General features: G+C 42.2%; 1 protein-coding gene and 2 long non-coding RNA genes across 7 annotated transcripts in view; 2 read left to right on the top strand and 1 right to left on the bottom strand.

The window, feature by feature from the left end:
* NOVA1 (NOVA alternative splicing regulator 1) overlaps positions 1-7,394 on the bottom strand; it is a 148,437-nt gene extending 141,043 nt beyond the window's left edge. For 3 of the 5 annotated variants that reach the window (XM_081862731.1, XM_081862727.1, XM_081862729.1), the window contains exons 1-2: positions 7,041-7,394; positions 5,046-5,189 (exon numbers count right to left, since the gene is read on the bottom strand). In XM_081862731.1, the coding sequence (XP_081718857.1) occupies positions 5,046-5,189; positions 7,041-7,176 (280 nt within the window). In that variant the 5' untranslated portion in view covers positions 7,177-7,394. Of the gene's footprint in view, positions 1-5,045; positions 5,190-6,249; positions 6,522-6,561; positions 7,008-7,040 lie in introns of those variants that run through there. The other 2 variants (XM_081862728.1, XM_081862730.1) reach the window with 2 other exon arrangements.
* On the top strand, positions 4,508-13,606 carry LOC309345495. Its single transcript, XR_014158255.1, has 3 exons — positions 4,508-4,605; positions 12,640-12,706; positions 13,462-13,606. It is a non-coding gene; the product is annotated as an uncharacterized lncRNA (long non-coding RNA).
* Positions 7,459-12,626, top strand: LOC309345271. The gene is made up of 3 exons (XR_014158148.1): positions 7,459-7,527; positions 10,026-10,137; positions 11,160-12,626. It is a non-coding gene; the product is annotated as an uncharacterized lncRNA (long non-coding RNA).
* Positions 13,607-27,003: the final 13,397 nt, after the last annotated feature.

Raw genomic sequence — 27,003 nt, 5'->3', positions numbered from 1 at the left:
ACTTAAGACTTCTGTTAAACTGGAAGTTCACCAAAATTATGTTTGTATTAAGATATCTAAAATTACCTTTATTTCCTTTCTAAAACAAATTCACTTCCATGATCAGGTATTAGAAACATCACTGCCATTCCAAATAGCATTTCATTTTTTAAATGCTGTCTGAAAGATATTTATTGTGCAGATTATTTTACTAGTGCATTGAGCTTTTTACCTTCACACCATCACTATAAAGCTAAGCAGCAGTTTAAAATGAAGCAATAAGGATTCTTTCTGAAATGGATGCGTCTTTCTTGGTTCCTCTATAAAACTCCACACGCCCTGCAATATTAACTATATAAGAACATTGCACACAGAAAAATAATTCTCTATTAATAATGTATCTAAGTAAACTGAATTCCATAATTTAAAAAAATTAACAAGTTCCTTCTTTAACATTGTTCTGTCATCCTCAAATAAATTTGGCCTATAAACCTTTCAAAAAACTAATCCACTGTGCATGCTGATAAGTAAAAGTTGCAAAACAGATAGGCAACTTGAAGATGTCTCCTGGCTATGCTCATCAATCTGATCCCAAAACTCTTTCTAGCGGAATTCCTTTCCACTGGTTGCATTAAGATTCACTCAGTGAGTGATATGCTGGAATGTATGACCACCATATTTTAGTTTAGAAAGAAGTTTCCTCCAGGAACTCATCTGAATTGATCAGATGGAGGGGAGATGTGATTGTACACCATCCTGCCCTGCAGTAGGGTCCTAGATCAGGTGACTATTTTTCCTCTCCTAGCACCATTTTTAAGGCTGAAATCCTACATACACTTAGCGAAAAGTACACATTCATAAACTGATAGATCAGTTTGTTAATGCTGAAGATTGAACACTAAATGCCTAACATTTTTTTATTATTTAAGGGACGGGGTGGGGTTAGAGAAACATCAATACTGGCATTTCAATTCAGAACAAATCCACTCATTTTAAAGTTTTATTCAACAATCATAAGATCAATCACCAAATCAACAAGGGACAAAAACCACAAAAGTACGAAAAGTCCCCAACACCCAGAAAGCATATTTAATGGAAATGCTGCATTACTCCCCATATTAAAGAAAATATAACATTACACACAAAAAACTACCTCCACGTCATACAGAATTCTCATCCATTTATAGCTTAATTCTGAACAATAAAAAATAAATAAATCAGAACCTAACTTGTTTTTTCTCATTAAAGCAGACTTTGCAAGATCAATGACAGCTGTACAACTGAGAATTATACCTTCAAATAGCTAGTATTCAGCGCTTGGGCATTTAAGAGTTAAAAAACCCAAGAGAACTAAGCTTTGCAGATCTATCTCAGTGACCACAATTACCACAATGATCACATACTCAGCATTACTATTTTCTTCAGAGAAAATCCTCCTGAGTAAAAAATGGTGGTAGCAATACAACCTGTAGCAACATGTCTATATTTAAGAATCCTAAAATAAGGACACATTTTGTGGGGCAGGGTGGTAATGACATGTACCATGAAAGCTAAAACGTAATGGGACAGATGTGTCAGCCTTTTACATGAATGACATCCTTGCTGGAATACATCTCCAAGCATCTGGACAGCCACACTGCACACAGCTATTCACATTCATATCGTAATTTCAACCACACTTACACAGTAACGCTATATATGAAGTCAGAAATAAATCCCATTGAGTTCAATGGGACTTTTTCCAGGGTGAGTATAGGATTGCAGTCTCAATCATTTAACAGCTTTCATTTAACAAGGAGAGATTTAAAATTACAACTATTTTTTTAGCAGAGAAATGACTGCTGAACTTAAACAAAAAAACTATATACCTCTACGCTCTCATTACTTTCTCAAAGTACATAGCATTTTGTGAGAACACCCTTTGAAAGGTTGCCTGTGGGGTTATTATTTTGAAATTATGAACTTCAGGAAAATACTGGTGTACATTTGGTCATTTTTTTAAAAGGGGGGTAACATTTTCAAGGTCATAACTCATAAAATTCCTGTTCAACATGTTTGACTGAACTTCTCCATAACTCTTCCTCAGATTTTATTAATATCAAGTCAAATACTAAAAGCAAGTGATATAGAATATCATTTCACAAAGTAACTGTGCATTTCCTCTTAAACTATTGAGTTCCTTTAAAATGTCATAAAATCAATGGGATTTTAACTAAGAAAATATTTTCAGTGTGTGTTACATACACCCAGATTTCATATGTCATAAGGAAAGAATTACCAGCCATACATGTATGTACAGCAGCTTTTTTATTTTAAAAAACGTGCATTGCACTACTCAAACACAGAATACACAATAAATCTATCTACTATACAGCAAACAAGAAAAAGTCAGCAGACTATTATATGCAGTTGTCCAATTTTATCAAGTAGTATTACTGGAAAGTCCAAAGCAGAATTACTGGACATTCCAAATCAGAATTCTGCAGTATTATCTTTCCTTAAACATTCTTATTTTCTAGATATTAGATTATAAGTAGAGAAGCACAGACAGACAATGCTTACCTGTTTTTTAACAGTTTTGTGCCCAAATAAGGATATTCATTCTGAGCATTTGGCCAATTTTACTTACACTCTGGATGAAAAGTGTTTTGATAACCTGGATTAACTTGAAAATGCTTGCTAATATCCCAAACTAATCAAAGGGCAGCAGTACTGAGGGGTTTTCTTCAAAGTATGCCAATAGTATGATTCATGTAACTAGCTGCAATTAATTTTGTTACTTCTAGTCACATCAGATTAACTAAACTTACTCTGTGCTAAATACAAACTCACATGGAATATAGTTCACAAACGCAACTATCATTGATACGCACAAAAAGTTTTATAATCTAGCTGTTGCCATTGAACTGTATAACTGCCAGGCATCTATGGAACAATTAATACCTATAAGTATTACATTGATCAAAACTCTAGTTGGATACAATATTTACAATGCTAATCGAAAATTCGCACCTACAAAGATCAGTGTCTAGTCTAATTTAAGGATGATCAGAAGTTAGCATAGTTCAGATTAAGACTTCAGGATTTATAAATGGAAGAAACCCAAATTACAGTAGGTTGGAGAATCCATGAGCTCAAACTATGCGTCAGGTTCATGTTCAGTTCTAAACAGAAACATTAACTAGCACCATTAAAGAGTGACATGTATTAGCATGTTTATGTAGTTTATGGATGCCCATATTTATTTATTCACTAAAATTGATCAACACTGTGGTTTCAAATATAAACGAGGTCTCACAGGACCAAAATTAGTGATTAGTAAATAACAACAACAAGGGATTAGTTTACACCTGTTACAGTCAAACTGTACAAGCTCTCTCTCATGCTGGCATTTCTTCAGAGGGAACCTGTTTACGTCACAGGAACACTTAACACAAGGCTGTAAACCCCTCATCATGCCTTGTCTTTTTTTTTTAACCTTCAGAGGAAATTTCTATTAAAATCTTTGCATCCGCCCAATTCAACACTTAATATTGATTTTAATTAGAATGGAAAGGACTCCTGTTAATGGAGCCAACAAAAGACTCCAATCTTGCTTAATACTATATAGCTAAATCAAAGGTTATGATTTAGAATTTGCATTGATGATCAAACACAAATTCTTCTGCACTGTCATCTCACATTGGCTACTCTTATGAATATCACAAACACATCTGTAATTTATTCATCTATTGTCCCCAAACTCAATTTGCCATTATAGCTATAATCCAAAACTGTCACAATGTTATGTCCATATCGATTATGTCATCTATATACCAGCTTTCACTTTTTAAAAATATACAAGCTTTTTCATCAACATTTTAAATACTATTTCATGAAAAAGACACCATTCATAAAAAATAACGCATTGTTATATACTGCATCTTGAATGGATTTTTTCATATAAGTCTTTGAACACATACACTCTCTGCCTCTGTACCACAACTATCACAAGAGAATAACAACCTTTGTATCAAACAACAATGATCCACTTCGGAATTTAAGACAGTAGAAAATGAAACACTCTTGTTTTACTCATGACAGTCTTTCTAACTAGTTTACAAGATTCAATCATATCTGTGAGCCAGTACCAAATATAAAGAATTTTTCTTTTCATTACAAGAAAAAAGAAAACAGGCCATCTCAATGGAAAGCCACCAGTGCTAGAGTTAAGAAAAATCAAATGACTATCAGAACACTTCCTTTATTGACAATGTTTCTTTTATCAATAATGCTTCATTACTGGTCTATATAAAGAAATGTTGCTTTTAATGTACATTAAATACCTCCACACCAGTTTAGAAATCTTTATCAACATTATGCATTCAAAAATGATAATAAAACACTATATGTGAATTATACAGCCTTCAGTATGTATATTTTATAATTCAATCTTATAGTACTTATGTGTACAATATTCTTAGAGTCTAAATTTCCAAACAAAATTATTTGTTTTCTTTCGCAATAGGTTTCCGTTATATATCACAATTGTGAAAAATACACAAAATCAAAGAAACATCTGAAGAGCAGCACTTGGAATTTATTTCATGTTAAGATGTATGAACAAAGCAATGAAGCAGAACCAAAGTACGTAATGGATTTAAGGTAAATGGCCTATTCTACAAGGAGAACCTGTGTTTTTACTTATGAGCTTAATTGCTATAATGTCTGAAAACTTCAGCAAAACCTGTAATGCCAGCTGTCAAACAGCCTGTTTTTTAAAAAAACATTTCTTGCAATAAGATGAACTGTGTAGAACACACATGCATAATAGCAATGATTCTTAGTTTTTCCACAATCAGGTTTAGACAGCGAGCTATCTTTTCTTTATTGCAAAATAACAAATACCAATATATTTACTTAGAATTGCTTGTGAAAATCCATTTTACTATTCAAGAATGCCAGTTATTGTAGTGGTATGCTAATACTATTTAATTTTACAGGTACGCTAATGTTGTTTAATTATACAGAATGTGGATACATTACCCTAGGGATTTAACAAATAATCTTCTAAAGCTTGCACCTACCTGGATAAAAGTCTTTGGATTTAGAGAGCTTGATGGTAGCTCCAGTCTCTTTCTGCAGCTGAACAATTGTCTGTCCTCCCTTCCCAATTATAGATCCAGCCGCATAACTAGGTATGAGGACCTTTAGAAAATATTGGCCGTCCTCTGAAAAAATTGAGATATTGAAGGTTAATTAGCTGCCTAAAATCTCATTCATCCTCAAACCTTCAAAAATATATGCCTTTCTATTATAGTATTAACGTACAGGTATTCTGCACAGATATGTAACCAGTTGCACTATCCTTCATATCCGCTGTGAAAAAATGAAGAATCTAATGAATTGTCCTTAATTTGGTGGTGCTATGAGAAGCAATGACCCAATTCAAGTTGTAATTCTGAATGTAAAATAGTTACTAAGGTATGATATAACTCTTCAGAAAGCAAGAAAATACCTTACACAAGAATTTTGTCAAGAACTACAACTTTCCCTAAAAATGCTGCAAACTGGAAAGAAAACATTAAAAGGGCATTTGTTCACCATTAGTACTGTACTCTCCACAACACACAGCTTTATCCACTAAATCCAAAATTTGAGATTTTATTCAAAGAGTTTTAGCTATTGACAAGAAAACTTGGCAATATAAGTGGATGCAACCATTTGCCTAAGTAATCCAGATGTATTTTTAAATGCTTCTCAAGTGGCAATGATCTCTTAATCAAAGGACATTAATAATATTTCCCCCTTTAAAAAAACCTGGAGTCATGCATACACTTTAAAAGGTGACTGCTTATGTCATGCCCAATATAATGCCCAAATCAGAGCAAAACGAAAGAAAGAAAAAAGCCAGAACTGGGGAATGAATCAAATATTTCTTTACAACTGAACAATTTGCTCCTCCGATGAATGACATCAATGCTATGGACCTTAAAGAAACTGCTCTGAAAGGATCTCATGTAAAAACAACACACACATTTAAGCCCTCTTTATTAAAACACAAATACACACCCCTATCTGCTTTTCACAGCTTAACCTAAAAATGCATCATTACAGAACTTTGCTTCTATAAAGGAGCAGGTTCAGAGCCATCCTACTTTTCTTTGAGAGTCCATGTCCCAGCTAGTACAGGTGCGCCCCCCACCCCACCCCGCAAAGACATTATACAAACAGTTAAATACACGAGCTATCTAGTTCTGCTGTTTGTTAATGTTGGATGAATAAATTCACCTCTGCCTCGGTGCATTGTTATGAAGACTCCAGTGCAAATGAATAGAGGAGATGCTGGTCCCGTTATAACTCATCTCATCCAGGAAGAGCAGGATGTTAACTAACAAGTCACCGCACCAAGACAGGCAACTCCCGCCCTCCCTCCGCAAACCTCTCTCTGACACACACACACGCGCGCACACATCCCATCACCGTGACCCAACCCCAGGAAGAACAAATCTTTGCAACATTTTCCACCGTAACAGAAAGTGGTGCCAGGAAATCGACAAGATTTTTGTTGTATTGGGCGGGTGGGAGAAAAAAAAAATCTACCTGGCGACTCACGAGAGGGGGGGCTTAAGAGGGGATGGGGGGAGTGAAAGTGCTTCTTTTCATCCGCCATTTATTCATTTAGTTTCTCCCAATTGTTCAAAGGCGTGCGCTGGTTAGGGGGGCGGGGGGGGGGAGAAAGAGAGAGAAAGAAGCAGGCGAAAGAAGCAGCCCTGGGCTTGGTACAGCCCGGTGGGTCGAGGCTGAACAGCCCTCCCCTCCACCCCACCGCGACCCCAAGTCAGGACGAATATGCGAAATTAAAATAAAACGGGGCTGCTAGATGCTCGGAAAGCGGCGCCATTTTGATGAATGATAACATTAGAGAAATAAGGAATGTTTGGGGAAAGGGAAAGGAGAGCGAGGTGAGGCGAGGAGGCAGGTAGGAAAGGGGAAGGTGGGTGGGGAATTTGGGAGGAGGAAGAGGAGGAGGGGGAGGAGGAGGAGGAGGTGGTGGTGTGGAGGGGGGGGCGAATACCCACCGCCCGTGTTGGTCCTTTTGGTGCTGCCGGCTTCGGGGGGAGCTTCAAGTGGTCTTTTCCGAGAGTCCGGCGGGTCCAGGTCTATGGGCACCCCAGTGTGGGTCCCGTTCTGCTGGATGGGAGCTGCCGCCATCATGTTTGCTGCCGCCGCGAGAAGGATAACTGGCTTCTCTCTTCGGGGTGGGGGGGGGAGCAGGGAGGGGGGAGGAGGAAGGAAGGGGGGGCTCGTCCCGCTTCTTTCGGGCTTCTTCTTGTCCTCCTTTTAAAAGCTCGAGCTAATCTGGCAAGTCCAACACCCCCTTTTCCCCCAAAGGATGGGGTTTTTTGGGGGGTGGGGGCTGGAGGAGGAGGAGGAGGGTTTGTTTATCTGGCACCGGTGAAATGGGTGGGTGGGGAGGGGAGGAAAGGGGTGGGGGGGGTGGGAAGCCAGGCAGGACGAGTGGCTGAAAGAGCAGCTGCAGTGCAGTGCCAGCAATCAGAAGCTGAGGTAAAAGAGAGAAAGAGAGAGAAGGGGGGAAAGGGAAAAGAAAATTAAAAAAGGGAAAAGAGGGGAAGAAAGGGGGTGGGGTGGGGTGGGGTGGGAGGGGGGAGAAAGAGAAAACAAGGGGAGAGAAGAGAGGTAGGGGAGGAGGAGGAGGGGGGAGAAAGTGAGACGGAGGAGAGAGAGAGAGAGTGAGGGGGGAAGGAGGGAGAGAGAGAAAGGAGGGGGGACGGGAATGAGTGAGTGAAGCAGCGGAGGGAGGGAGGGAGGGAGGGAGCGAGGCTGACGAGGAGGAGCGAGCGAGGTGGCTGAGCGAGCGAGCGAGCCAGGGAGCGGGAGAGAGAGAAGAAGAGGAGGAGGGGGATAATTCAGGGAATTTGCCTCTGTGGCCCCTTCAGCCTCCACTCCCCGCCTTTTTCTTTCCTTTTCCCCTCCCCTCCTCTCCCCTGCCTCTAGTCGTGCGCCTGCTGCTGCAGCTGGTGTCGAGCGGCTGCCTGAGCTGAGGAGAGCTGCTGCTGCTGCTGCTGCTGGTGGTGGCGGTGCTGCTGCTTTCGCGCTCTCATTCTCTCCCCGTTTACGAGTCTTGTCTGTGGCGCGCTGCCGGGCTAGACTCTCTTCAGTCAGGAGTTGCTCTCGCTTGAGCCGCTTCTCTCGCTCCCTCCCTCCTGCGCGCGCACAGGCACTCTCTCACGCGCGCGCGCGCGCACAAAAAAACTCAGGAGCTCGTGGCTTTCGGTTGTGTGGGAAGCCGGCTCGCGCGCCTTTCCCCTTCCCTCAGCGACACCCCCATAACCCAAACAGGTTTTTTTTAAAAAAAAGAGAGAGGGGGGAGGACAAGAGGGGGCGTGAGGAAAAGGAGGGGAGCCGAGAGAGAGAGATGACAGTTAAATTATATATATATATATATATATAATTATATATATATCTATTAAGGCAGGCCTTAGACGGAAGGATGGGGGTTTGAGCCAATAGGAGCGCCGGAGTGCTGAGCTCGGATTGGAGGGTTAAACCAATCAGAAGAGACTTGTGGAACCGGGGCCCCACGCTGCCCTGAACGCATAGAGAGTAATAGGTGTCTTTCTTCACTACCACAGGCGGAAAAGCGGCCCTGGGGCAAAAGCTGCTGGGAAAGGAACACGACAGGCTACACACACAAGCAGAACTCGTGTCTATAAACAGGGCTGGCTCCAGGTTCGCGCCGGGAGACCTTGTCAACCGCAACCGCATCTTAAGCGAGCGGGCAAAGTTGGCAGGTCACGCGCTTTCTCTCCTGGGGCAGCGCGGTGGCGGGGGAGAGCAGGTGTGCGAGCGGGGAAAGGGCGGCCGGCTGCCCCTTGCCAGGAGCAGCTGCCTCAGTCAACCTCCCGCTGGCTCGCTTCTCCCGCCACTGGGAATTGGGGAGTCCAGTCCTCCCCATGGCGCTGCCCACAGGAGGGAGGGTGAGCCAGCACAGGGGCAAGTGGTGGTCGGTCTCTCCCCCAAACCCCGCATCAGCCGAGGCTTCTTGCTCGCCTTCTCACTCTGGAAGCCTCCTAGTGGGACCCAAGCCACCCAAAAGAGGCAATAAACTGGCAGTATGCCGAGATCCTTGGGTCAATATTACCCACACTGGCTGGCAGCATGACTCGGGGGTCCCCACCCAGTCTGGAGATTCTTACTTTCTGCATGCAGAACATGCGCAGTGGATTGTCCCTTCGGCCAGTTCTACCCATGCAGTGCCACTCCCTCGGCTCAGCCTGCTTTCACAAGCAACTGCGACTTGCACCTGGAGTGTGGGTGTGTCCAGGCAGGGGGAGCTATAGGAAGCTGCCTTATATGCAGAGTGAGACCAGTGTTCCATCTACCCCAGTACCCTCTACATGAGCCAGCAGCAGCCCTCCCCACGGGTTCAGACAGAAACCTTTCCCAGTTCTACCTAGAGATGCCAGGGATTGAACCTGGGACCTTCTGCATACAAAGCAAATGTGCTACCGCCAAACGGCCGCTCTTCCCCAAGGGAAGGAGGTGTTAGTGCTGCTACACTCTGCAGCTCAAATTGAGCCCAATGGGGCCACCCAGAGTGAGCAAGAAAGCAAGAGCAAATTATGCCACTCTTGACAGCAGAAGCCACCACCTCTTTCCTTTCTCTGACACATGAGGAAGGATTCAGCTTGCTCAGCTCAGTCACCATTGCCCAGCTCCCCAGGCTGTTGTTGCCTCTGCCTCCCTGCACATGTATCCACTTCCTCTGGGCACCTAGGTGTTTGGGTTTGGTCCAAGTCTTCTTTCCTGTGCCGTCCAAAGAAAGAGAGTAAGATGGCAGCTGTTCTTTCTCTGAACAGACCTGACACCCCAGACTAGAGATCAAGGCCAAGTAAGCAAGAGGAGGTCACAGCATATAGAGCTCTCTAGGCTCAGTTCTTCTGCCATAGCACCACCTAGAAAGAGAAGTCAAGCAAGCAGAAGCAGGAGAAACTTTCCTACCATGTTTCCTACTGTGTCTTTATCTGTGCTCTCCCTTTCAGTGGTAGAGCAAACTAAATCCTTGCATCCACGTCTCTCAGAAGGAGAGGGTAGGTGAGCAGTTGGAGACAGCCGTAGCCATTCCTTGCTACCACCACTTGTCCACTTTTGCAGGTGAGTGAGCGGCCCCTTCCCTGTGTCATCTGCATGTCATATAGCAAGGGGGCCCACCTACCCAAGAGCACATGGTTAGCGCAGGTGAGTTTTCCTGAGGTGCTGGGACCTCAGTAGCTGCTGGTTGCTGCCAGTTTTGTAAATAAACACATGCTTCTCCTGCTCCAGAAACAGCTACAGCAACTGGTTGTTTTACTGCTAATTTGCCACATTAACATTAAAATATTAATCAAGAGGAAGGAGAGCTTTAAAGCAGCCTCATAAAAAAGGGAAAACACTCTAATAATGACTGGAAGCACTAACCTAGTTTTCTTTGGTTGTGGGGCATGCAAAACATGAATTACATGGAGTAGCTTCAGATTCCTCAGCCGCCTTTGACTATGTTGCTTCCTGAAGATTACAGATACAGTGGTACCTTGGGTTACAGACGCTTCAGGTTACAGACACTTCAGGTTACAGACTCTGCTAACCCAGAAATAGTACCTCGGGTTAAGAACTTTGCTTCAGGATGAGAACAGAAATCGCACAACAGCAGCAGCAGGTGGTGCCTCAGGTTAAGAACAGTTTCAGGTTAAGAACAGACCTCCAGAATGAATTAAGTTCTTAACCTGAGGTACCACTGTATTGTGTACTCTCCAGCAATTAAACCACAATAGCTGTCAGTTACATGTTGATAAACAGCACCATAAATTAAAATCTCTTTACTTATAAGCATGCACTTAAAAAGAGAGAATTAATCTACCTTTCTAGAACTATCAGTAATGTGAGTATATCGGTGTTTTTAAGGTCTCACTCACTGGTGGCCCACCAAATTGGCAATTGTGCCACTGCAAGCTGTATCAAGCAATGCCACACTAGTGCATTCCACAGTACTTATAGCATTTCCATGTCTTCAAGTGGTTTTGTCTATTTTACTGAGTTGGAGAGCGCACTCATGCCATGCGTTGGCTACCAAGTATAACTAATCCAAGTTAAGTGGTCCCAAGCACATATGCTGTTAACCATTTTTTTCCTTCTCACAGTTAATATCCTCCATATATTTAGAAGCCACCTTTTAGAAGCCACCTAAACTTGTAGCCATCACAATGTTTGGTACCAATGAATTCCTTCAATCAATTATGTATTACATGGAGTTGCACTAGCACTCTTTGTTTGCCCTGAATAAACAGCTAGTTAATTTCATTGGATAACTCTGAGTTCTAGTGCTTTGAGAGAGAATAATTACCTTTTTCTGTTCACTACCTCCACAACATTCACAACTGAATAACTTTCTGTTATTTTCTTGCTTATTTGTTCCTTTTTCAAGCAAAAAAGCCTTGCTTTGCAGGAAAAATGCTTCTTCACTCATCATTTTTACTGTCTTCTCCCGATCGACATATCTTTTTCTTTTCTTTTTTGAGACAGAGCAAATGTTTATACCAGATGTAGGTGTAGCATAGATTTATATAATGTCATTATAATATTTGATGAATTATACATAGTTTCTTTCCTAGAAGTTCCTGCCACAGAATTTGCATATTTACTGTTGCAGCACACCAACCTGCCATTTTCACTGAGCTTCTCACCGTTATCCCATGGTCTCTTTTCTAGTAAGTCAAAACCATTTTAGAGCCCAACAGTATATATCAAAATCAGAATAAATTCATTTTTTATTCATAAGCCATACAAAATTACAGATGAAGCTATGCAAATTAAAATAGAACTGGAAAAAGCTATGAATCGATTGTCTATCATACTGGTGAAAACAGAATAAAATCACGTAGAAATCAATACAGTGGTACCTCTGGTTACGAACGCTTCTGGTTACGAACGCTTCAGGTTACAAGCTCCGCTAACCCAGAAGTAGCTGCTCCTGGTTGCGAACTTTGCCCCAGGATGCGAACGGAAATCGCATGTCAGAGGCACGCGCGCAGCGGGAAACCCCATTAGCGAAAGCATGCCTCAGGATAAGAATGGTTTCAGCTTAAGAATGCACCTCTAGAACGAATTAAGTTTGTAACCAGAGGTACCACTGTAGTCCATCTTACAAACATTCTTATTAATTAATTCTTGTAATATTTAATGGCAGCCAGCACATATATAGCTACAATACAGATAACTTGCTGGAATTTAATCCAATTTCTGCTGGTTTGTCCAGTTTACATAATAATTCGAAACAGGCTAAAGAAAGCTTAGCCCAATGTTTTAATTGATGGGCTATTTGAACAAATAGGTTCCCACCCACACACAGCTATATTCTCACCAGTACAGAACCTTAGTTTGTATCAGATAAGAAGTTAACACTCATCCAGTGCTGTAGAAAGAAATTGCTGCAGTCTTCATAAAGTGAAAGCTCTTCTTACAAACAACTTTGGAAGTTATATCAAGTAATTCTCCAGTGCACGCTTAAACATAAACAGCCTGTACCATGGTGCTATTTTTACTTCCACCAGTAGAGATAGATCTTGCTAGATAAACATGTCTGTTGTTCTCCTTTTAAACTCTGTTTATTTCTGCCAACAGTTCAAGTCCAGCAAAGCATGCTAGTGAGAGTTCATGCAAATGAATCTGAGTGATTTCCTAAATCCAAGTAGGCACCTCAGAGCAAGTAATCTATAAATGTTCCCTGAGACAAATTTTAGGGAGTCCATCGGTTGTCGTGTTCATAATTTTAATCCAATAATTAAATAGAACCCTGCTATTCAGTTATACAGTTACTCAGTTTAGAAATATTATTTTGGGACTGTTTGGAACTTTAACGTCCCTGAATCATTTGTTCCATATCCAAATTTAACTATTTCACTGTTCTGACTGACTCCAGTTACTGTGTGAATAAGTAACACTATTCCTATTACAATTGCCTGGTGTTTGCCTTCCTCACTTCTTTTCAGTGAAGCACTTTAAGCCTCTGAAAAGGATCTTAAGGTTTGGGAGAAGATAACCTGGTTCCAAGCTGTTAATTGTTGTTGTTATTATTGTCATTTATTAAGGTGCTATCAACTTACCCTCATACAACATTAGTAAAAAGACAACCTCCATCTTGAGCAGGCACCCCCAAACTTGACCTTCCAGATGTTTTGGGACTACAACTCCCATCATCCCTAGCTAACAGGACCAGTAGTCAGGGATGATGGGAATTGTAGTCCCAAAACATCTGGAGGGCCGAGTTTGGGGGTGCCTGATCTTGAGGAACTTACAGTATAAGTGTTGTATGGGGTGGGGGCAGTAGAGGGAGTTGAGGGGAGAAAGACAGATTAAAGGATAATGGGTGCATATTTGGAAAAGCAATTAAGCATAGTGTCAGTAGTTGATGAAGATTAAGGGGTTGCATTAACAATATTCAAGGAAGAGGTGGGACTTGAGGAAAGCTTTTACCTGTGGCACCTCATCATCACTCAGCGAGGGCATTCTGGAAAGAAGGACAGCAAGAGAGAATTGGTGGCATCTGAGCAGGAAACATTCAAGTGGCTTTAGTTCTAAATGTTCTTTTTTTTTTAAAACAAAGCTCTTCAGCAGGAAAAAAAAAGATATTTTAGGTATGGGTATCTCTCCATTAGGGATGCAGGTGGCGCTGTGGGTTAAAGCCTCAGCGCCAGCGCCTAGGACTTGCCGATCGAAAGGTCGGTGGTTCGAATCCCTGCGGCGGGGTGCGCTCCTGCTGCTCGGTCCCAGCGCCTGCCAACCTAGCAGTTCGAAAGCACCTCCAGGTGCAAGTAGATAAATAGGGACCGCTTACCAGCGGGAAGGTAAACGGCGTTTCCGTGTGTGGCTCTGGCTCGCCAGATGCAGCTTTGTCACGCTGGCCACGTGACCCGGAAGTGTCTCCGGACAGCGCTGGCCCCTGGCCTCTTAAGTGAGATGGGCGCACAACCCCAGAGTCTGTCAAGACTGGCCCGTACGGGCAGGGGTACCTTTACCTTTACCTTTATCTCTCCATTATCTTCTGTTGTGCAAAGAATTTTTATTCCTAGCCTTTTCCTATCTTTTTCAGTATCCCTTTTCAGTACCCCCCACCCTTGTAAGCTCATGTTTCCGCTGTGGCTCCAACTGGTTTCCTTCTGTTTAAATAAGTTTGATGCTATCATTAAAAAAAATAAATCTTTAGCAATATGTTTATCACAAACGTTCTGGGCATGTAATATTATTGCAACTTTACATTTTATTTGCCACATTTTGTGCTCAGGGAGGCTTCCCTTACAAAGTGGAGATCTCCCTAATGGGAAAATGCATGCACTGTCCAAGAAGAAAAAGAGAAAAAGTAGAAACAGAAGAAGCTACGCTGGTTTCTGCTCCCTTTTTCAGTGCTTGTTCAGACAAACAAGCCTATGGTTTCTTAACTCCCTTGCCAAGAGTGCTCCAGTCTCACTTGTCTGTCCACTTGCTTGTACATGGATCCTATGTGAGATTTTGCTTCAGCTCCATTTCTTTTTGGGTAGCCCTTCTCCATTTTTGTGCCTCTGCCACCCGCTGTTTCTCCTATCCTTCCCCCCTCCCACCCCGTATGTGACAGCTTATGTCAAACTAATTATTCACCTAACTCACAGATGTGGACTGTTGTGAACATTCTGTTGCTGACATCTGCCCTCAGCAGATAGAATCATAGAATCACTGTAGAGTTGGAAAGTACCCCAAGGGTCATGTAGCCACTGCCAAAACAAAAAACCATTTTGTTCTCTCTGTGTAGGCCATATGCAAAATCCTTTACTCTTCTTTTTCAACTGAATACCATTATTGCAAAAAAGCTGAGGCACAAGTCCTCTCACCCCAGACATATTGCTCCATATTGCAACCACTTCCATTAAGACATATATCATTCCCTCTAACTGCAAACTCATGTTGTTGAGTGCCTATCAGTTTGAAAGTGAAATGGGGCCATCCAAAAATAATTTAGTAGCTTCAACATACTCGTGATGCCCGAGGCATGCAGAAGTACATGAGTTTGTGACTTAAATGACAATGGTTTTTGTTTTTGTTTCTAAAACTGCCAACAGGAACCTGCAAGCTTACAGAATATTGATGGCAGTTGAACCAAGAGAAGGCCTGGGGCAGGGTCTAAAGAAATCAAGCGGTCTGTAGCCCCTTCATGAATTAATTGCACAAAAGGGCTTTTTGTGTGCAAAGGTGCAATGAGATCATACCAATGGCCCCATCCCACTCTAGAACAGGGAGTCAGGGCCAGTGCTATCATTAGGCCAATTAGGGAGCCACTTGGGGTGCAAACCTCAGAGGGCTGCAGTACTGACCCCCAAGGGGCACAGTTTTATACAGATTACTTATTCTTGCAATTTAAAATAAATTTTGCAGTTTCAAGTTTTTTCTACAAGTTTTTGAAAATTGAAGTTAGCCATTTTTTCTGGGGACATTGCATGTGAAAGTAGTTAGCCTTGCCTGTGATGCAAAATAGCCTGGCACCAGCTCTGGTTGGAGTCAGTCCATCTCCTATAAGGCCCAGTCAACATGGCCAATAGTCAGTGATGATGGAAGCTGAAACTCCGCAAGAAATGGTAGACAAAAGCTTAGCTACACATACTCCAGACCTTCACACATCCCTTTCCAGATGTTTGTTTGGGGGATGGAAGCATTGGAAGCCCTTATTTTATAACAAAATAATCTCTATCTGAACTTCAACCTACTTATCCTGTTCCAGTCTCAAGTCAGCCTTCAATATTAAAAGTAACTTATTCCAAGCATGGAAATCTAGGACTCCCTACCCCAAATGGCTCCCCATTACTTTAGTTGGAAGGGGAACCCCATCGTTTTTCCTTTGTGTGTGAACATTGGGTCCCTCTGTGGAACTGAATAGGGGCTCTCATGAGCAGGTGATCAGAGCAAATAGCAATACAGAGGAAACAATTTCAGGACTGCAGTCTTTTGAGAATAGATTTTTTTCTTCCAGTTCTGTGAAGTTAGCAAAGCAAATGTTCATCATATTATATGGTATGAAATTTGCAGATAAACTTTTGTTCCTGTTCTTGGTTAAAGGCACTTAAAACCTCTGTTTGCTGTTTGATTTTCACTTATGCAAATCATGGCAGTTTGAAGGTCTATCTAACATAAAGCTTGGTCAGCAAAAAGTGAAATAGGATGAATCTACAGCAAACTAATCTCACTCCTACAAACAGCTAGTCATTGTTTTTAGGAATGAAGTAGGCCAGCAAAAGGTCTCTTTGTAGTGCAGAAGACTCAAATAGCATCAATCCACAACACAAATTAACTACAAGGACATTTATTGCCTAATGACAGCTTCTGTATCCAAAATTTTAAGGCTCAGGGATCAGATAATGGTTATTACGAGAAAGTTCCGAGGCCAACGATACCCTGCTTGCATCTGTTTTTTTCTGTTTTCTCTTTTTGTAGACCTATTAAAGCAGGACTGATAAATATTTAGACTGCAATCTGGTATTCTCTTAGCTAGAGTGAGTGTGACTTACCTTAATGGATGATATCCAACTCGGTCATACTCTGAGTAAACATATTGAAATCAATCAGTCTATTCTGAGTGTGATTAATGTTGGATATTACGCAGTAAGACTTACTGTTGACTAGACAAGCAACCATGCCGTTATTGCAAAATTTATATTGTAGAAATTTAGTACAATTTCTATATCTCCATGCAAAGATTTGCTAATCAAAATATCTTATTGTACAGTCATAGACCCCCTCCCCCCAAAAAACAGAGCATACAAGGAATGAAAACATGAGCATTAAAACATATTATCATTTAAAATACAGTTGTACCTCAGGTTACATACGCTTCAGGTTACAGACTCCGCTAACCCAGAAATATTACCTCAGGTTAAGAACTTTGCTTCAGGATGAGAACAGAAATCATGCAGCGGTGACGCAGCAGGAGGAGGAGGCCCCATTAGCTAAAGTGGTGCTTCAGGTTAAGAACAGTTTCAGGTTAAGAACAGACCTCCAGAACGAATTAAGTTCTTAACCCAAGGTACCACTGTACAATATAATGCAAAGAATAAAATACATACATTTTTATAATATTTTATGATACTAAAGATAAAAATGTAATATACAAATTGCAATTAAGATGGGAGTATGAGACTTTTGAGCAGAGAAGAGGAACTTGGCCACTACGTCTGTTATTAATGAATTTGTATCAGCCAAAAAATATTCCAGGTATAATTCCAGTGTCGTTCTAGGATGTTTCCTCATAAGGGGACCAAGTAATCTATTGCACTCCTCTCTGAAAATTACATTCCAAGAGTAGATGACCCAAAGTTTTGACTACTTCATCTCCATAGGAACACAGATGACTCTTGTATGGGACACCTTTATAACACCCTCATTGTTGGTATTTGTGGAGGGCTACCTAGGCTACTCCACCACAAGTGCCATCATCACCACTCCCACAGCCTTCCCAGATGATTGGTCTGGTGCTGGAGGCTTCATTTACCACTGGGCCAGGACACTATCGAGAAGTGGCACCTACAAGTGAAAGGTATGTGAGCAGGGCTGTGATAAACTTGGGTGAGATGGGACTGAAATGGAGGGGAAAACAAGATGCTGGGGAGGTCAGACTGATAGAGAAAAGGACATGCAGTGGCCAAGTAGTCTCCTAGAGACCATTGGGCAAGGGAAAGGAGGCTGGTTGCCCTAATTAAAGGACCGGCCAGTCATCCCTCCGCTCCACTAAATCCTTGACCAGAACCTGACCTCCCTCTGATGTGGCTGAATATACTTTGGGGTGAGGGGCTTAGTTCCCAGGAGAGCTTCTCAACTGGGCAAAGAAGTAATCTACCCTGAGCTCCTGGAGAAGGAGATAGAAGCAATGAGGCTAGGTTGGGAGCAACCTCAACCCCCAACCAGTATCACCACCTGGGATTGCTCTAGATCAGGGGTGTCAAACTCAAATTCATCGGGGGCCGCATCAGCAGTTTGGTCATCCTCAAAGGGCCAGTTGTATCTGCCAGTTGTAACAAGTGGAGGTTTCCTGAATGCATGTAAAGTGGAGGTTTCCTGTGTAGAACGGCCGGCGCCGCTAGAGGGCAGATGTTCTCTGGCTTGTAGGCTGCCGCACATGCGCTGAAGAGGCGGCTTTCTTGTGTCAAAAAAAAAAGCGAGAATAAAAGGTGAAGGCTGGTGGCCAGCGGCCACATGACAAGGTCTGGCAGGCCGGATTCGGCCCACGGGCCTTGTGTTTGACACCCGTGCTCTAGATGGCTCAGATTGACTAGGAGCTCTAGATGCTCTAGATGGCTCAGATTGACTAGGAGTCTTGATTGACCACAAACTTGACATGAGCCAACAGTGTGACGTGGCAGCTAAAAAAGCCAATGCAATTCTGGGCTGCATCAATAGGAGTATAGCATCTAGATCAAGGGAAGTAATAGTGCCACTGTATTCTGCTCTGGTCAGACCTCACCTGGAGTACTGTGTCCAGTTCTGGGCACCACAGTTCAAGAAGGACACTGACAAACTGGAACGTGTCCAGAGGAGGGCAACCAAAATGGTCAAAGGCCTGGAAACAATGCCTTATGAAGAAAGGCTAAGGGAGCTGGGCATGTTTAGCCTGGAGAAGAGGAGGTTAAGGGGTGATATGATAGCCATGTTCAAATATATAAAAGGATGTCACATAGAGGAGGGAGAAAGGTTGTTTTCTGCTGCTCCAGAGAAGCGGACACGGAGCAATGGTTCCAAACTACAAGAAAGAAGATTCCACCTAAACATTAGGAAGAACTTCCTGACAGTAAGAGCTGTTTGACAGTGGAATTTGCTGCCAAGGAGTGTGGTGGAGTCTCCTTCTTTGGAGGTCTTTAAGCAGAGGCTTGACAACCATATGTCAGGAGTGCTCTGATGGTGTTTCCTGCTTGGCAGGGGGTTGGACTCGATGGCCCTTGTGGTCTCTTCCAACTCTGAGATTCTATGATTCTATGATTCTAAGATTCTTGTTCCTGAGTGGGGACCCTCATAGCTAGGTTCTAGAAATCCAACAAATGGTGATCCCCACCAGGAAAAAGTTGAATTGGAACCTGCAGAGAAGCCAAGCAGCATCATTCCCATTGGCACCAAGGACACTTACTTACCTGTTGAACTATAGGGCTGCCAATGTTATATTGCTTAAATACCTACTAGTCTTATTGATGTTGGAACCTCTTAGAAACATATCTTGCATTTTTGTGAAATAACAAAAAGGACTAATGATCTCTTGTTTATTGCACCTTGTTTGTGCATTGTCCTTTCCAGGATGAGGGTCACTATGGATGCTGAGTTATTCAATATGTTCCTTTCCAGGGACACACAGACAGAATCTCTTAGCAAACCAGAGCCAGTGGAGCCACCTTTCAAAGTAACAGTAGCCACAATCACCTAAGTGGACTTTGAATAAAGGAACTAGATATTTGTGAGTTTCAGTTTTCATCCTGAAATGCACACTTCCCATGCAGGAAAATATTTAAATGAAAGAGCTAAGCACATACAATTGGGGGTGAGGTGTCCAACTCAGGTGGTGAATGTTGTGGGCCTGTGGTGGCAACGTCCTAGGTTATTCTTCTTGGCTTCCCCTCTCTGGCTGTTCCCCTGAGCCGCCCACCCCATCCCAGAATTCTCAATGTCCTTAGCCAACATCCCAATGGCAGAAATGCTGGCTTGCTGCCAACCTGGCCTGTGTTTCTGTTTCACCTAGTCTCCTAGCCAGTGTGGTGTAGTGGTTAAGAGCAGTGGACTCGTAATCTGGTGAACCAGGTTCGCGTCCCTGCTCCTTCACATGCAACTGCTGGGTGACCTTGGGCTAGTCACACTTCTCTGAAGTCTCTCAGCCTTACTCACCTCACAGAGTGTTGTTGTTTTTTTGGGGGGGGGTTGTGGGGGAGGAAGGGAAAGGAGATTGTTAGCCGCTTTGAGACTCCTTAGGGTAGTGATAAAGTGAGATATCAAATCCAAACTCTTCTTCTTCTTCCTCCCAATGTATCGCAGACATCATCACTGAGACAAAGACTGAACAAGCAGGCAGAGCGTCAGTTGACCCAAGTAAAGTGTTAAAACAGACATCTGCTCACTTGATGCACACTGGTGGCAGCCCAACTATGACACTGCAGGATTTGTGCAGTTGGGCAGGGAGTAGGTACCAGGGTAGACTGGTGAGTAAGCGGTGGTGAGTGTTGGAGAACAAAGCTGTGTGCATCATGTGACCTGCCCTGCATCCCGTAAGCTGGTCTGTGACTTCAGGTGTGGTGGGGGGACATTATCTCAACAGCAGTGTTTAAGTGGGACATCTTCATAATCTCAGACACTTCATCCTCCTCATCTGGATTTGGGCCTCAAAGAGCAAGGGGAAGTGTGGGTGCATGGAGTTAAGTTGTAAGCAAGCACAATTTTTGACATAGACTGATCAGAAGGCATGTCTCTTAAAGTATCAGCTTCAACTTTCCCCAGCTCTGTAGAGCTCAAGCCAAAAGGAGATAGCCTTAACTCTTAAACCAGCAAGGTTTTTTTATCTCTGAATTCCCTGCAAGCCTTCTCACAATGAAGATCATGAACAAATTAATGGCTTAGTCACCCCATGACAAAGTATCTAGCTGTATTTCTTTAATTAAAAAAAATTAAAAAAACAGATTAATTAGTACTGAATTTAATGTTTCTCTTTGCTGTCTTGGGGGTCCTATGTGGCTTGAAAGGTGTGATAGAACTTAATAAAGAGCAAATGTGATTTATTGAAAGAACACTGAGCATAATTCTCACAACAGAGTGCCATAATTTCACTGGAAGATGCGTAGATTGTATCCAGTGGTCTTAAACAACAAACCACAGGTTGAAAGATAAGCTGAAGAGCAATAAGAAGTCATCATAATCATAAACATTGGAATTAAAATGGTATTTTCTTCAGGAAACAGCCTTTTGAAGTGCATGCTTATAAGGATAGAGATAATGAACACCAGGAAGGGAATCATGCTGTGTATTAGCATCACACTGCTTATAGATTCATCATAGCTCTTGACAAAGATATTCTAAGTGGACCTCCTGCCTCTGTGCCATGCTGACATTGCTTTGTATTGGCTGCTGTTAGATCCCTGTAATCCTGAGCCTTGGGATCTTGTTCAACATGTTTGCCCCACTTGGTAGGCATGTTTGTAAGTATTTAAAATGGAAATGAACCGCTAATCCTTCTGTGCGCTCGTAACAATGAACTGGGCAGAGCAATCCTATACTCGCATCATGTCAGGGTTGGAGATACGCCACAGCTACATCAGCAGAATGCCTGTTATATCCATTGTGTGCTCTACCTGGTCGGGAAGTGGGGGCAGGGAGTACACACAACTAGAAAATACACCCCCCCCCCAAAAAAAGGACTTAAAAATGACACACAGCATCCTTGGAAAGAACTCCAGCTCCCATCCACCAGGGACTGTGTCAATGCCCATATGCTGTCCCCATACAGCTAACCAATGAACTCACAATGATGGCGGCATGCCCCCCAGCGCACCCATACTTCACCACATGCACAACATGTAAAACAAACACTGCAGCACACCCAAGCTCCGAGCCCCAGTGGTACAGCTAGCAAATACCCCACTACAACAAATCCTCAGGCGTTCGTTCCTACAGGCTGGAATTTGAATCTAGTGCTGTGCTGGGAAAAAAACCCCCATCTTTCTTTTGTACCATTCTCCAGCAATTAATGTGAAAAGTAAGTGCATTCAAAATTACTAAAAGCCAGAGTACGTTCTCAAGGATGGACTGCAAGGTTGTGCTTACTACACTTCCAAGGTGGCGCAAGAGTGCTTCTAATTGCCCTTTCTTTCATTCTACAAATTGCCCACAAATTGCCTGCCTGGGTGCCTTTGTTTCACAAAAACCCCAGGGTGCTACCAGCTGGATTTCTGGGAAGGTGGGGAGGGTGTCCTCGGCAAAGTTTTTATTTTTAAGGAAATGAGGACTGCCTCCATTCATTTGTCTTGCCTTTGACACCTGCTCTGCCATTAGATCCTAGTTGTACTCCAAATGAGAACCTCAAGTTTACTCGGGTAAGATTTCTCCTTCAGGTAAGATTTCTTGAGTGCAACATGTGCATTAGGTGAATGTTGACTATATCACTTTTGTAGTAGACTTAAATGTGTGTGTGTGTGTTTCTTTTTATTGTTAGTGGTGTGGGCTGCTCTTTGTAATCTCTATGTATCTCAGCTCTCTGTTTCATTAGAAGAAGGCACTGCAACTCAAGCCCCACATTCAATCCCTGGTATCTCTAGTGGAGAATGAGGGAGTGGCTTGCAAAGTGGAATGGAGCTACAGCAAGAGTTTTCCAGCAGTGGTGTTGCTGAGGTTGACCAAGAGGCTGAGGGACGAGGAGGTGACACCAATGCCGCCACTAGGGACACCACAGCAGAGAGGCTATTGTTGTGGCTCCACCCCACTGGAAAAGCTTGAAATGATCTGTAGCAGTCGGGGCTATAAACTTGCAAAAGAGAAGAAAAAGTAGGCGCAGTGTCACAAACTCTTTCTCCCCTCCAAAGATATGGTACATTACTGCAGTTCTCTTAGGACCATCTTCCACATTAATCAGATGTAAGCGTCAGTTTTCCAGGGGCATTTTAGATATTTAGAGCCTGTACTGAACCTCCCAGGAGAGTCTGTGACATCTGTAAACAAAGATGCTCGGCATGATAGATTCAGTGACACTGTGCTACATTTTTGGTGCAAAACATTTATGAAAAATGACCCTTGCTCAAGTTATTCAATGGCATAGGGAGGGAGGGAGGGAAGGAAGGAAGGAAGGAAGGAAGGAAGGAAGGAAGGAAGGAAGGAAGGAATAACAACCCCTCAAAATGCACGGTCATGTAACCCACTCCACAGAGTCACATTTTATTCAGTACACAACTTGTTTTAACAACGGATGGCATTTGCTAGAGTAAGAGATTCCACATAAGCCAGACTTTATAGATCTAAGAAGAAAGGGGTGAAAATTATGATAGCATGAACAAAAACCCAGGCCGATTTGTTTAAAAGGTAAATTCTTTCCCTGTCAGAGGAAACAGATATAAAGCTTTAACCCCTGGAAAGTGGTCCAGTCTGAGACACATAAAGTTCCATGGGTGAATAGTACTGACACCTATGGGGAAGGAGAAATAAGAAGTGGGGTTAACAATAACATATTTCAGGGCTCCTGTTCAAGGTTCCAGTCAGTCAGCCATTCCTTATGTCAGGATAGTCCATTCCATTCTCCGTCTCCCATTTTTTCTTTTCTTTTCTCTGCTTCTGCAACATGTCAGTCAGCATTCTCTGTCCACCAAACATGCTTACTCTTTGTGAATGGGTTTATGCCCGCCCTCCCCCTGCTTTTAGAGGTGTTTCTTTGTGCATGGATGGTGTCAGTTTGGCTTCATTAGGACACTCAGATAATTGAGTTTCCCCTTAGAATATTCTAGCTATGAGAGGATTCTACAGTTACTACAGCACAATAGAGGTATTGTCTTAAGATTTGTGTGCAGGACTTCATCACAATATTGCTGGCAGATTCTGAATTTTATTGCTAGTATTGATTTGGTTGATTATAGATGGGTAAAATTATAGTCATTGATGAGTTATAATATGTGCCTCTTACTGTAAGGTGGGAACTTAAATATGATGGGCATTTTGCTTTTCTTTCTCCATCTCTCTCTCTCTCTCTCTCTCTCTCTCTCTCTCTCTCTCTCTCTCTCTTTTAAATGCCTCCTTCCAATTAAAAAATAAAGCACTATCACTGTTGTTCCTTCTACAGATCTCTGAGGATTTACTGTGTTCTTTTGTTATTATTTCTTCATCTGAAGTTTAACTGTCCTTTTCACCTTTAAAATTCCTTTATCTGAAGTTGAATTAACTTTCCAACTGATGGGCAGGCTGCCACAATTTCCTGCCCAGATAGTTTTTGTCAATTATGAGTTATCCTAAGACCTTTCCCCCTCAGCTCTTCTATTTCTTTCGTAGCTTCCCTGGGGTCTCATTCACTTTCATAAAGGAATAAAGCAAAGTCTCGTCAATAGGCCTCAGATGAGCATTTGAAGGTGAAGTGACCCTGTCCTTTGGAGACAATAACCAAAGCAGGACTAATTCACACATGTTTTGAGAATGGAGGTTGAGTGGCACTGTGCCATGTAGTGCTGTGCCGAACATTTCTTCCACTCCTTTTTGACCCTGCTGATCAGAACCTGACCTCGGCTCATTTGTTCTTGCCCTGGTAGAACCCAGACTCTGCTTGACCTGCTTTTGCTACTGGAACCTGAACTGGGACTAGTGGCACATGGCTTTGCTTTCCTGGAATGTGTGCTTAGCACATGCCCCTCTCCCTTGCTTGGAACAACTGCCTGGGGAAGACCACATAACATGGGGAAAATGCTATAGTAAAGAGAGAGAGAGAGAGAGAGAGAGAGAAAGAAAGAAAGAAAGAAAGAAAGAAAGAAAGAAAGAAAGAAAATAATAACAAATTTTTATTTATATCCCGCCCTCCCCAGCCAAAGCCAGGCTCAGGGCGGCTAACAACAATAAAATAAGACAACATTTTAAAAGCATTTCATTAAAAAAATCCTTCAAATCAAATTGATGGCAACCGTTGGGTAGATTGCCAAAAGGAGGGAGTCAGGCTGTGCCCTGGCCAAAGGCTTGGCGGAACAGCTCTGTCTTGCAGGCCCTGCGGAAAAATGTCAAGTCCCGCAGGGCCCTAATCTCTTGTGGCAGAGCATTCCACCAGGTCGGAGCCACAGCCGAAGAAGCCCTGGCTCTAGTTGAGGCCAGCCTAACCTCTCTGTGGCCTGGGACCTTCAAGGTGTTTTTGTTTGAAGATCGTAAGGAAGAAAGAGATGGGCACAGCTCTGTTCACCATGTTACAGTAAGGTAAGCTCAACTTCATACCCATAAGAATTCAAAAGGAATTCTATATCACCCTATGAATGAGACAGAAAAATGGGAGAAACGGAAGAAGAAATGTTTGAGAAATTTACACACACAAATAGGGCTTATGATTCAATGGTGCACACAGACCGGCTTAACAATCAACCCACAATTAACATGTTCATGTGGTGTCGCAAATGTGGGCTGAACACAGGTAGAATCCATCGTCTTGCTGTTCCAGCATCCCATAATTGCTGCTCACCTTTCACAAGGTCCACTCACCACTAAATCAAATTTATGGGGATTGGGAAATGGGGGCGAGTTACCTCCGTCACTGCAAATATGGAAAATTAGCAGCATCAGAAGCATCCATCCTCCTAAGTAGCTTGAAGGCTCCTTTACCAAAGCAGAAGATCTCTACCAATGATGCAAATTACATCCACAAACAAAATTACTTACGATTCTTCAGCTTTCCCCCCTATTGTAACCATTATTCTGCTCTAATTATTATTGTTATTGCTATCCCACCAAGTTTTATTTGAAGGCCTTCCAAATTGAAATCCGACTGCTACTTTTGTCCTCTTTGGCTGGAATCCAGACAAAGCTACAAGTGTACTGGGGAAAGAAATGCACACAGCCAGGAGTTTCTTTGAAGTTTCTCCTGCAATTGCTTCCAATGTCGAAGAGGCAAGCTGCCTGTCAATTTAAATTTCATAACATTTAGGCTCAAAAGCGCCTTGCATTTTCAGCACGAGATGAAAATTTCAATGGGACCGTCATCTCTCCATCGTTCTCCTCTATTATTTTCCTCCATGGTCCCAGGGACCACTTGAAAGTGTGCCAGGAACCACTGATGGCTCCCGAGCCCCAGCTTAAGAACCACTGAGCTATATGGTATTCAGTGCTGAACAAATTGCCTGCCCTTGGAATTGTACATTAAATTATTCCCCTCTCCTTGTGCATAAATAATGTTAAAACAATGTTGGATTCACTCTTTTGCTCGCACTGCACCCGAACACAATATTAAAATACACATGATTTAAAGTTATTCCTTTGATTTATTCTTAGAATGAAGGGCTAATGACTCATAAAAATGAATGTTATTACTTTTGGTACAGCAGATATATTTGCTATAGGAATTTCTTTTATGTATAAAACAGTAATATACTATTTATTCTCCTGTTCACCAGTGAAACATTCCATTAAACTAGCTGAAGTTCTTTGAACTAATTTGAATTGAGTATTTTTATCCTAGTAAAGTTCATTAAATCTCTTAATGCGTCAGTAGCAAGTACTGTAAATCAGCCCAAAATTAATGCAAAAAAGCTTTAAATTGCTCATCCTCTTAAAAATGGTTTAAAATGTGCTTATGCACAATAACTGTATTGGAAATGTAAAGTATTCTCATTCAAATAAGTGATTTACAAAATTCAAAGAGTTGCATTGGAAAAAGATGGGCATTTGCATCTCACTGATGCTTGCAATCTTACTTTATTTTTGTTTAATTTGAGTGTAATTTAAAGTAAGAAAACATCTACTAACACACTCGCAATGCTTTAACACAGGTACAAAAAGAAAAGATATTTCATAAATTCCTTTTTACAGTTCTGTGTAGAGCTAGGCAGGTCTTGGGAAGGAAATGAATGGACCATTCTTTGCTTCATTCCAATATCCTTATTCCAAAAAAGTTTCTACTGATATCAGAGAATCACCCTATCACCATAATATTGGACAACAAGCAGACCAATCCATTGTGCTGTTCTGCTGAAGGGGTGGGGGTGTTTTACTTCTGCTACACTGGCCTAAACCAGAAGTGGGTGTAAGATATTGTTGCCAGTATCCCTGCTGTGAGCAGTAATAATAATAATAATAATAATAATAATAATAATAATAATAATAATAATAATAATATTTTTTACCCCGCCCTCCCTGGCCAGAGCCTGGCTCAAGGCGGCTAACACCAGTAAAATTACAATAAAAACATAATGGGGGGGGGACCAATTTAAAATACAGGTTAAAGTGCAATTTAAAATGCAGCCTCATTTTAAAAGTAGCCCATAGATCAAAACCGTA

This window comes from Podarcis erhardii (genome assembly GCF_964252035.2).
Source record: "Podarcis erhardii genome assembly, chromosome: 1".
NCBI lineage: Eukaryota > Metazoa > Chordata > Lepidosauria > Squamata > Lacertidae > Podarcis > Podarcis erhardii.
Note: the sequence above shows the minus strand (reverse complement) of the source record. Positions and strands in the feature narration are given on the sequence as shown.